General features: G+C 33.1%; 1 protein-coding gene across 1 annotated transcript; it reads right to left on the minus strand.

The window, feature by feature from the left end:
* Positions 1-8,183: 8,183 nt before the first annotated feature.
* On the minus strand, positions 8,184-10,104 carry LOC111892644 (heat shock factor protein HSF30). Its single transcript, XM_023888702.3, has 2 exons — positions 9,352-10,104; positions 8,184-9,157 (listed from the first exon to the last, which is right to left on the minus strand). Exons 1-2 carry the CDS (start codon positions 9,790-9,792, stop codon positions 8,450-8,452), a joined length of 1,149 nt encoding a protein of 382 aa, XP_023744470.1. The 5' UTR covers positions 9,793-10,104; the 3' UTR covers positions 8,184-8,449.
* Between the last annotated feature and the right edge of the window lie 2,957 nt (positions 10,105-13,061).

A 13,061-nucleotide genomic window follows, 5' to 3' on the forward strand; every position in this document is an offset into this window, starting at 1 on the left:
AACAAGAATGTGTCAACACGATAGGTTATCAACCTCATGTCGTGTGTTAGTGATAACTAAAAGGTTTATTATTGATTGACTCTTAAGACTCTTCAAGACCAATAAGACTCCCACTAACTCTTTGACATATAAATTTCTTTTTCAAGGAACATTCCTCGACAAGAAAAAACAAATATTCAAAAGTTAGTGTGGGTTCTTATCAAGACAACACTTCATTTAATTGGTATTAGTTTATATTTGTTTTAACCAAAACATCACAAGTACCGATTTTAAATGTGCTAGAGTAAGAAAACATTTCTTCTCCACATTTCATGAGGTGTTATAAACCTACTGAGCTTCAAGGTATGATTTGTAGTTACTAGAGTGTGACTCTAAAACTTGATTTGGAAACAAAGTATGAATCATCACTTGATTAAACTATTCCAAAAATTATAAATTCCTCTTCTTAGCTAAAAACAATATCACTAAGATGTACTTAGAGGATCAATTGTGACATAGTTCCAAAATCATTAACATGATCATAAAACATGATACTAAAGTACTCTCATTTCCTTTCATATTGGAGAAACCTTTATCTTTCTGCCTAATTGATTCTTCATATGCATTCTGCCATTCTTTGAAACCTTTCAAAGAATCAGAATTACACTTAATCTTATAAGTATAACCATATTTACTAAAGCATCGACAAATCATGACGAATAGATTTATTATCTTTTGTGGTGGATCCAAATAGTCCATATCAATGTGTACTAGATCCATTAGTCTTTCACTTTGACTCACACAAACATGTGATCAACGTATTAGTCTTAATCTTCCAAAGATCAAGATTCTCAAACATCACACAATTCGAATTATATGACTCCAAGTTTCTATCCAAATAAAACTTGGGTGATGAGAATTCCTTTTCACTTAGGCAATTATGACATTACCATAAATGAAATAACAAAAAAGCAAATCTATATTTAATATTGCTAATAATAGAAAAATAACGACCAATTTTCATAAATGACATTGCGATGATATATAAAGTAAATGAGATAAAACCAAAAATTCACTTTATTGATAAATATGCGGACAAACATTTATCCATACAATGCAAATATATGAAAACTACATATTTCCTAAGCAATATAAAAAACTATCATAACTCCTAAGCAACAACTCCAAATTCTGATCATTGAACTATGTGACCGAAATCCATCTCTTACGATTAGAATTAGATTTCTCCTCTTAAGCTTCCTTCTTTCTCTTAGATCATGAAAAAAACATCAAAAATATGATTATCACATCAAGTAATAAGCATCTATGAATAGGAAATTAATAGAGTTAGATAGTGGATGTACTTGTAGTAGAGTCATACAACTTGACTTTACTATCTCAACGATCTTCCAGGTAGACAGGGCAGCTTCGCATCTAATGTCCCTTCAATTGGAAATAGAAACATATGGACTCTTTAAGAACAGCACATGAGACTATCTCAAAACTAGTTTTTCTTTTTACCATATGATCAAACATTTTGATCTTGGCTGATCCTTTTCCATTGGGAAGAGAAACCTTTTCTGGACTACCAATGTTACCATTTTCATTGTCCATGGAAACTTGGGAGATTGATCCTTCAAACATATTTGCATGACTAGTTCACTTCAGCATTTTTGCTTCAGCAACAATTAGCAAATATGTTAGATCAATAAGGGTCACGTTGTTGTCAGTCAAATAGTAGTCCTTAACAAACTGACTATATGACTCAAGAAGTAAGTGAAGAACCAAGTCAACAGACAACTCCTTTAGGAAAATGACACCTAACATTCCCAATATGTCAATTTGTGACTTCATGTTTAGAACATGTGCACACACATAATTTCCATCTAGGTGTTTGCATACCAACCGGGCTTGAGTAACCTTGAACTTTTCAAGTTGAAGAAAACGTGGGTCGGGGAGAATCATTGGAGGTAGTGGAGGAAGAGTTGGAGAAGCATGATTTCCAGTTCCACAATTTGAAGAAGGGAACATTCTTTCACCTTGATCAACTTGTGTAAGATCATCTTCAGATTGAGTAGGAAAACTATTTCCAGAAGGATTAGCAAGACCATAGTTGTCTTGACTCGACATCTATAAAGGGAGAAAAGAAAATTAGAGTTAGTTGATTTATTTAGTCCTTAATTGTTAACCCAAAATTTTAAATTAAGGTTAGGATCCATATTTTCAATTCAAATTCTGAAAAGGGGTGTCGTAATCAAATTTGAATCTATTTTAGGTAGGTAAGCAATTACCAGTTTCAATCAAATGAAACTCCTAGATCTTTTGAGATTCATTGAACTATTCAATGGCATGTTTAATCTTGATTATGCTCTCACTTTGTGACTGGGATGCCGAGGATCACAAATGAGATGTGAATAACCATGCAAATTAGCTTGGTACTCTCGATGTCATTTATCACCCAATCAATGTGCCGGTTAACCACACACTCTCCATTGATCAATGATAATTTACGAGACACCCATTGCCAACAATATTAGTCCTATATTAGTGTGTCGGTTAACCACACACTCCACTAACGACCAATAAGGTGCAATGTGCAATTTCATGGGTTAGCATCAAATTCACATTTTTCCTAAAGTAACTAAGAATGGGATAGAAATGGTTTAGTTACTTTATGACATTATACTTTTAATGAGGGTTAAATTTCCTATCAAACACGTTCGGCTAACGACCTTCCACTAGTCAAGAGTGCGGTGTGTAAGAATGGATACCCAATGGCGGTCAATTAAAGGTCGCTTCCTTAAACACCCCTTATGGACCAACTTCATGAATGAGGCCCTAACGGTAACACTGAATTTTCTCGTTATATATATATATATATATATATATATATATATATATATATATATATATATATATATATATATATATATATATATAAATTTTATAATACTATAAGGGTGTATTTTAAACTTTTAAGATACTAGGGGTTTAATCTTTTAATATATTAAACTTTTAATTTGATTAAATTTAAACCCTTTATAGATTTATTAATTATATTTTAAATAAACACTTAATTAAATTATTAATAAGATTCATAAGGATGTACTTTAAACCTTTTAAAATACCAGGGTTCTTAAATTTAAGACTTCAAAATTAAACTATTTAATTAAATTTTAAATTGTAAAACCATAGGGTGTATTTTTAAAACTATTCAAAAATACTAGATCAAATTTTAAATAATTAAATTAATAAATCAATTTTGTCTTTATCTAAAAATTTGACCAAATCGTTTATTTTGATAAGGATATACCATTACCTTTTTAGAAAATTCAATTTTAAGCAATGAAAACGAATTAAGGTAATTATCCTAATCAAATCAAGATATGAAAATCAAAAAATCAGGGATCTGACGAGTCAACTCGTCGAGCTCTGGGCAGTGAACTCGTCGAATTAGACCAACTCGTCAAGTTCTATGAACAGATTGACGAATATGTTCCCTCCTCTTTTGTACAATTCACATATGCATCAAATTCAACTGAAAAACATCCTAGGCTCTGATACCACTGATGAGTTTTGATCATAACTACAACCTATGTGTTCATGCAACCCTAATTGCTTTGGATCTATGTTTTTCACTAGTTGAACATGCAAATTAAATACTAACAAAAAACCCTAGATTTAACATATATAAATAGAAATCTGCATAAAATTAAGGTTTAGAAGTTTACCTCACTTGTTATGTAGCAATAACAAGAAACCTTGTAGATCCTTGACTCTTGAAAGCTTAGTGCCTCAAATGTGACACCTTTAATGGCTTACAAACACCACTAGCAAGAGGATGAGAGGAGAGAGAAGGGATTCCCATAGAAATTTGACTAGGGTTCACAAATGCAAGCATTGGCCGAAAATCATAGGTGGTGGGGTCTTTATATAGTTGTGGGCTACTAGGGTTTTCTAGAGGAAACCCTAATTTCCTGCTTAAGGCTTAAGCAGCTCATGGACTCCTCATCTAGAGGCCTTGGACGAAACTTATAGGACCTCCCTATAGTTTTCGTCCATTCCCATCTAAGGAGTCCAATAGCCCAGTTTCACAACTATCAATGCTTTGTAAAACAACCCATGTTCCTTTAATCAGTTCATTTAATCCCAAAGTTAATTCCAAATTAATTTCTGATTAAATACTAATTAGATAACATGATTTATAATTAATATATTATATTCATAATACATTAATAAATCAATTTATTAGTCTAAATAATAAATTCAACCTCTTTCTAAAAAAGTCATCATGTCAAGTTGCTAGAGTGAAGGCAACCCAAAAGGACCATGCTACTATCAAATCCAGTAAATATTAATTATAGTTATGGGCTTAGACACCTAATCCAACATGATTTTTATTATATCAGGCTTTAGGTTGCCTACCTAGGTTGCTATTACTTGAATAGATTTAAGGTTTGTTGTCGACCTTGATTTAGAAGCTTTATGTGTTCAGATTCTAAACATATAACTAATATGTTAGAACTGACATATAACTTTTCGGGGTGATAAGGATGATTATGTGTCTAAACATAACTAAAATTTTCCATATTAGAAGAAACTCACGTTCTTGTACACTTAACGTCTGGTTTGGTGTACAGAATGTCATGGTAAGAACACATAGCGGGCTGAGAAATGATAAGGGGAATCAGCAGACTGAACCAGCAACGGAACCAATCACAATAGCAGGTAGTATAAGTCATACCAACAGCGGAACCAATCACAATGGCAGGAATTCAAGCTATAATTCGGGCAATGCTAGTTGATCAAATGGAGGAGATCATACAACTATTCCAAGGGAATAAGACGGTTCTCACTGCACCAGTTGAAGAACTAGTGATAAATAAAGCTCAATCTGAAGAAGGAAACTACAATAAGACTGTAAATCAAGCTAAACCACGAAGGGTTAGGAGAAACATAACCAAAGAATAGATTGACAGAAATGGATGCAAGTGTGTGATTCAAGAACAAGAAAACCATGTGTGTGATTCAAGAACAAGAACAAACGATTATGTGGGTGTGTGCGTGTGTAAGCACACACGCTTAGGAAATCGTCTCTAAATCTTCACTATGTCATCAGATCCCTTCTGATAGAAAACATCGTAGCCACCACCGTATTTTGATTTGGATAACAGAGGGTTTGATGCTTTTAATTGATGGTTTTTTTATGGATTTGGAGAAAAGAGGGTTGGAGGATTTTGAGAACATGTGATTTGGATTTGAAGACATGCATGTTTTCTTTGTGCTTGGTTTTGATTTGTCCCTTTTTTTGTCCGTTCAGTGATGATTATGGTCGATGGTGGTATGTTGGTTAGTGACATGGTGGTTGATTGCAATCATGGTGGTATATGGCAATGACGATAGTGGATGTGTGTGGGATGAATGATGATATTTTAGAGTAAAATATCTTTTTTCTTCTTTATTTTAATCTAATAAATAATAAATGAATTAAAAGAAATTATATAATAGTTTTTTCAAAGAGAGTCCAAAATCATTTAAAAAATCCAAATATGGATTTAATGTACCATCAAAAAAATTTGGACCATAACGATATATCTAATTTTGTCTTCTTAACATGAAAAAAATCATTAACAACCCAACAATAAAGAATGCTTTTTTAATTCCCCGCCATAAAAGAACAATAGAAACAATAAAAAAGCTTTTTGAGTTTGATTATTTTTTTTAGGAAAATGACTCAAAGAGGTAACTATGTTTCAAAATCATTCAAAAAACACCATCCAAGTTTGGTATGTTCAAAAAACACCATCCAAGTAAACTTTTTGTACAAAAAAAACCAACAAACTATATACTTTGTTCAAATATTACCCACCGGTAACTGGTTCTTACAGGTTAAATGATAACTTGACTTAACTATTATGACATGGCATAATAATGATTGACAAAACAATAAAGGATATATTCCTCCTTTAAAAACCGATTTAGGGTTTCTTCATGAACGAATGACTTCTTCTTCTCCTATGATTTCTCTTCTTCTTCTAAAGTGATGATATCGAACTCAAGTCCAAAACCCTAACTCTTAACTTAAGGAAAAAATGGATCCTTTATCCCTGCCTCAATGGGCCTCCCTCCCCCTAAGGCCTAAATCCATAAAAAGCCCAAAAGGGCATCCAAGCCCAACTACAAGGCATCTAAGGCCTAATATGGACCAAGAACCCCCAACATGGCCTTAAGCCCAAAAAATGACATGCTGCAATCAGGTGGGCCCGATACCTAACTTAAACAAGTCCATTCATATGCCCAGCATATGCTGAAGCCTCTGTGATCTGGATTTTATGGAAGTATGCCCGGCGTACTCCTACGTACGCCCATCGTACTCGGCTAGGCTCAAGAACCGCCAATCTTCCGAAGACCATAACTTCTTCATTCTAAGTCCAATTCCGTTCTTTATATCCACGTGAAGGAAACGATAAGCTCTACAATACTATCAACTCTCCCTTGCCATAAAACTTTTCTAACATAAATCCAAACTTCATAAAGGCTCAAACTGATACTTACTGATATGCCCTTGGGCTCAAACACAAACCGAACACTCGGTCCCTACAACCTACATTATCCATCACCAAATGGGGGTTACAAACAGCACGACTTGTTACGAACGAATATAAATTTGAATATATCGTACACAAGTATCGAAACCATATCCTAGGAAACATGCAAAAGTAATGGTATGAAACAATAAAATAACAAGGAAAGGACAAGAGACGTGCCTGTCTGTAGACCGGATAATAAATAAAGGACCGGTCAAGACTATAAACTCTTCTAACAATGAGAAGCCTATAAATACCCCAAATTAGATTTCGATTTCGTTTCCGAAGGCCATAACCCTCGGTTGGACCTTGGAATAACGAAATCTGATTTAGCATTAAGGTAACACTAAGAATTGCAATCTGAAGGCCATAACCCTCGGTATGTCTGTCTGATGCCTAAATTAGCTCTCGTAGATATAAAGAATGACGAAATCACACTTAGAATGAAGAAGTTATGGCCTTCGGATGATTGGCGTTTCTTGACCTTAGCCGAGTACGTTGGGCGTATGCTAGGAGTACGTCGGGCGTACTGGCTCGACATCCAAATCCCAGAGGCTTCAACATATGATAGGACTATGCACAGACTTGTTTAAGTTAGGCCTCGGACCCACCTGATTGTAGCATGTCATTTTTTGGGCTTAGCCATGTTGGGGGTTCTTGGGCCATATTAGGCCTTAGATGCCTTGTAGTTGGGCTTGGATGCCTTTTTGGGCTTTTTATGGATTTGGGCCTTAGGGGGAGGGAGGCCCATTGAGGCAGGGGTAAAGGAGCCCTTTTTGCCTTAAGTTATGAGTTACGGTTTTGGACTTGAGTTCGAGATCATCACTTTAGAAGAAGAAGAGCAATCATAGGAGAAAAGAAGTCATTCGTTCATGAAGAAACCCTAAATCGGTTTTTAAAGGAGGAATATATCATTTATTATTTTGTCAATCATTATTATGTCGTGTCATAATAGTTAAGCTAAGTTATCATTTAACCTGTAAGAACCAGATACCGATGGGTAATATTTGAACAAAGTATATAGTTTGTTGGTGTTTTTTGTACAAAAAGTTTACTTGGATGATATTTTTTGAACATACCAAACTTAGATGGTGTTTTTTGAACGATTTTGAAACATAGTTGCCTCTTTGAGTCATTTTCCTATTGTTTTTTTTTTCTTTTACTTATTTTTTACCGGTAATTGTCGGTTATCAAATGTCAAATTTGAACAAAGAATGTACTTCGTTGGTGTTTTTTGTACAAATACTTTACTTAGATGGTGTTTTTTGGACACACCAAACTTGAATGGTATTTTTTGAACGGTTTTGAAACGTACTTACCCATTCAAGTCATTTTCCCATTTTTATTTTATTTGTTTACCCATACAAGTCATTTTCCCATTTTTATTTTATTTTAAAAAAGCTCATCTTTTATTTTATTTTAAAAAAGCTCATCCAATATCCAATAGCTTAAGTATCTTTTTTTTCAAAGAGAAAGCTCCTCCAATAGCTTAAGCTTTTTCATTCTTGAAGAACTTTACCTAAGCCTTTTTTTCATTCAACTTTTTGGTTTGAAAAAAAAAATAGCTTGAAAAAGTCTCATAAAGAGCAACTATATATATTGTGGATGCTGTTACGATTGTTTAGCCGAACATGTCACAAACAAAACCGCCATTACACTGTGCCTTTACAATTTGCATATTTCCTTTCGTTCTGCATCATTTCGACAAAGAACAAGTAAACTACACATCAAAACTACCTTTATAACACTTTATTATATCTACAAGATCCTAAACAGCTAGACACACAACAAAACAAAACCCCAAAACTATGTACCCATTTGTTTCTTCATCTACGCCTATCATTGATCGCCAGTATGTAAAAAAAAAAATCCACTCACAAATGTTATACCAACGGATCAGATTTTGGGATTAGTTCTTCCCATTCTTGGAGATAAGTTTCCGAATGTTCCTTACCCGACTCATCTCCAAATATCAATTCATCCTCCATTAGTTTCTCCCACAATATGAAGTTCTCAGAATTGTAATTTGAACATTTCACTCCAGATCTCTGATCACTAGTCTTTTGATCTTGAAACGTTGCTGATTCATCAGAAGACAACACAGTGTGCATGTCAGGTTCAATCATATTCCATACTTGTTGAACTCGGTCGAGTTCTTCGGTGCTTAGCATGTTCTCAAGCTTCCGTTTTTTGCACATTTCAACACTATCCAGTTCTTGTTTTTGAACGAGATGCTGCAAAAGCTGAACAAAAATCGGATTTCTGAAGGCTTTCGACATGAAAACCATCAACTGTTGTTGCTTGAACTCCATTCTTTGCATACGTTCTTGGACCATCTGTAAATGCTTGTTAGTGGTCTCTTGTTGCTGTTTCATTTTCAAGATTTCTTGTCTGAGTGCTGTTCTATCTTTTCTCAAAATTTTGAGCTCGGATTCGATTGTTGAGTTCGTTTGGGGTTCGAGTTCGGGTTGTTTTTGTATGGTTTGTGTTTGATTTGTCCTCCTTTTGATGTCTCTCAACAAATGCTTCTTACCCTTTTGGAATAACTCGTTTGCAAACTCCCATCTATCTGGGTCGATTTTCTTGAACCTCTATAACATTTGAGCAATAATCAAGTCAAAATATGTTGAATTTAACTTTAAATCAACCAACATCCAGAGTCAAGATTGCAAAGTAAACTTCATAAATTTCGAAAATTGAGCTTAAACCCTTTAAGAACTTGGCACCATGTGTCGAGAAATGCATAAAAGAGGAAAAAGATGAAGAGGGAATAAGGATTACTTACATAAGTGTTGAGTTGACGAACAAAACTAGAGAAATTATTGTGTTTGAATCTTCGTGGCAAAAGATCAGTAGAAAACTTATGAGGATCCCAAAGAATGAAGCTTTTGTTGGAATCACTCCACGATATGATCGAATCTGTTCTTGGGTCATCCACCATTTCAAATGTTTTCTTCAGAAACGGCGGTGGTCCACCGTCTCTCAGCCCCTCGATCGGCCTCGCGACCCACACCGGAGATTTCGACAAACACCCACCACCAAGAAGATCATCTTGATCATCATAAACCAACATGGGTTCCTCTTTGATTTTCAGTTTACCTTCTGATAAATCTCCACCCAAACCCACCATGGGTTCTTCTATGATTTTTAAGAAATCTTGACCACCACCACCACCACCGTCGCCGGTGTCCATTTCAACCTGAATGGTTTCTTTACCTTCTTCCATGAAAACACAAAAAGTGTTTGTGTGTGTGTTTTTGAGCAAAAGGATAGAGTTTTATTTTGTTATGGGTGGGTGTGATTGTTGATATAAGAAGGATGGTTGCCGGTGGTTAGCGGTGGTGAGGAAGAAAGGAGGCTGAGAGAGAGGTGTCGAAAGGCTCATGGAGGTGTTGCCATTTGTATAGGGTAAATTTAAGACATGTATGTGTTGCTTGGGCCTACTTAATCCATGTCCCCTTCACTTTTTATATGATATACACTTTAGACCCCTCATAAATTCAAGAAGATAATGACATGTTTTGGAAAAGTGGATGGAATTTTCTAATATTCATTTTCTTAAATCAACTTGCAAATATAATCGTCAAGACTTGGATAACATTGTAAACACAAATATAGCACATGTTATCATATCATGTTTTGGAATATTGGATGTAATTTTCTAGACTCTATCTAATTACTTTTTATTTAGCTTACAAAATAAAATTTCTAAGAATTTATTATTTATATCTCCGGTTAAGAACGATATAACACATGTTATTACAAACCTTGCTAGTTGAACTTCCTTTCTCTCGACTATTTTTGTTAAACTTATATAGAAATCCAAACAAATTTAGTAGGACTAAACTTGCTTACCTGATTTTTCCAAAGGATACCAGATTTTTCCAGAAGGTAGGTATCGAGCCGGGATAGAACCAAAGGATACCAGGTTTTTCCAGAAGGTAGGTATCGAGCCGGGATGGAACCAAAGGATACCAGATTTTTTCAAGGAGCAGTTTTAGGACCGAAGACCGGACCGAAATATAAATGGTAAATGTATAAGTTTTAGAGCTAAATGTACACAATGTTAAACAAAAATCATTTATAAACAACAAAAACCTTTTGTAAATAATAAAAACCATTCGTGAAAAAAGAAATCACTAGTCTACCCTAATAAATGAAAATGACTTTGCCACATGTCATCTTTTTATTTATTTGGACACATGGCATTTTGTAGAATTTTTAAATTTTATATTTTCCACTTGTCATTTTATTGTATTTTTCATTTTATTAAATTAAAATTTCACATTTAATAGGTAAGGTAATATATATGTAAAGTATTTATTAAAAATGATGTATATATGTAATATATTCAATACATTAAAGCCTCATTAATTTTAATAATTAAAAAAAATTCTTATTTTTCTTACAAATTCAAAATTTTCAAATTGTTAAAATTTTATATTTATTTTTTTTAAATAAACTCATGTAATACATGAGTCTCATACCTAGTAAACAATAAAAATCAAGTTGCAAAACAGAGCAACTCGTAATCATCCGTAGCTAATTTTCCTTTTTTATTTTTAATTTTTATTATATATATTTTTTTTACGTTTTATAGCATATTACTACTTCAATCTTTATAGAAAACCAATAAACTTTATATTTTGGGGTAATTACTAATCTAGCCAAATTAAGGAAGTGATTATCAATTTTTAGCCAAAAATTAGTAAATGTCCAAATATAGCCCACGAAACCGTAGGTTTCTAAAATCGTCTACTGTTTCGTGTTTTGTATAAATTTTTTTTCATTTGTAAGCTACAAAACCGTAGGTTTTGGAAAACCGTAGGTTTCCTCTCGGGTTAGCTACGGTATCCCAAACCATAGCCTACGGTTTTGGGGGAAAATACGTTTTTTTTTATTTAAATCTACTGTTTTTGGGGTTTTGTCTACTGTTTTGTGAAAAAACTTACGGTTTTAATTTTTTTTATAAGATGTACTAGTCGACACTGTACAAACTGTGCATTTGGCACTTGCACAACGTAGGTTTCGTATGAAACCTATGGTTTTATATTTCTTTTTTTTCAATTTTATTCAAAAAAAAAATTAACCTTATATACAAAACCTACTCCTAATCACAAACACAGTAAAATTTAGATGAAAATTAGACAAACTGAGTTGTTCTTCGGGTGTTACTTTGAGAGAAAAAAGTAGCCAAACCAAAGAAAATAATAGGAAAAATTACTAATCTGAATTTTTTTTCGGCCTAAAACAGTAGTCAACGGCGTTGACCATAATCAACCATAAGTTGACTACTATTTTGTGGGCTATATTTGGCTAAGTGGTATTTTTGGCTATTTTTTGATAAGTAATTAAGAAAAAATGCTAAATTTGTAATTACCCCTTATATTTTTTACATATAAAAGAAAAACTCTTTTTTTTTTAAATTATTACATACTAGATACCACTGTGTTATCGTCCCTTAAAATATTATCAATGTCATCTACGTACAATAGAATTCTTTGATCTTCTTACACAATCTTGGGTGCAAACCAAAGTTTCGACTATGGATGTTGACAAGCATGTTTGATATGGATCTAATAAACGAGCGCCTGTGGTAAACGTTGACTTAGATGCCATGGTCCAAATTTGTATTGTCAAAATATCTTACAACAATATATATATATATATATATATATATATATATATATATATATATATATATATATATATATATATATATATATAATAAAAATCAGAAATTTAATAAAAAAACTCAAAATATAAAAAAATAACTACAAATTAATAAAAGTTTACGTTTGGCAACAATTGGGAACTACATGACATTTTACCATTTTAAAAATGTCAAAGTTTGTAGTGAAAACAAGTTTTGAATTATTTAAGTATCTGTTTAACTTCGTTTACATTGTAACCGAGTTGTTTTCCTCATGTAGAAATTCACCCCAAATTTTCTTCAAAAATGTGTCAACAACTTTGACCTAATAGAAGCTCCGTTTTATTCATAATTTTTTCAAAAAATCTACCACTAGTTTGCAAATATCAAGATCTGATCAACACTTTGGCACTAGGTCTAGATCACAAAATAAAAAACATCCTCAATTTCTTACTTAAACAAAAAAAAAATTGATTCCAAAGCTATTTTCAATATGTCCTAAGTCAAGTTCCACCTTTTTGGACAAACACCATATAAAAACTTTTTTGATCCCATATTACAATATTTCATGCATTTTTTAAATTTCGTGATTATGTGTGTAAATTGTCTAATGTCTAAGGGTCTTTAGCACACACATATTATGTTAATTATTCTTTTTTTAGCACAATGACCCACATATACTCTAGTTTAATCCTAAATTACTTTTAGTTCCACTTTTGTCCCTGAAGAGACTTGAACTCTCAACCTCATCGGTCATGCACCTAACTTGAATGTGTTTGTCACCATCATACAAATTTGGCTACTTTTTGACAAAAAACAATTAAAGTGCTTCATCATTAGAT

Source organism: Lactuca sativa, chromosome 5, assembly GCF_002870075.4.
Source record: "Lactuca sativa cultivar Salinas chromosome 5, Lsat_Salinas_v11, whole genome shotgun sequence".
NCBI lineage: Eukaryota > Viridiplantae > Streptophyta > Magnoliopsida > Asterales > Asteraceae > Lactuca > Lactuca sativa.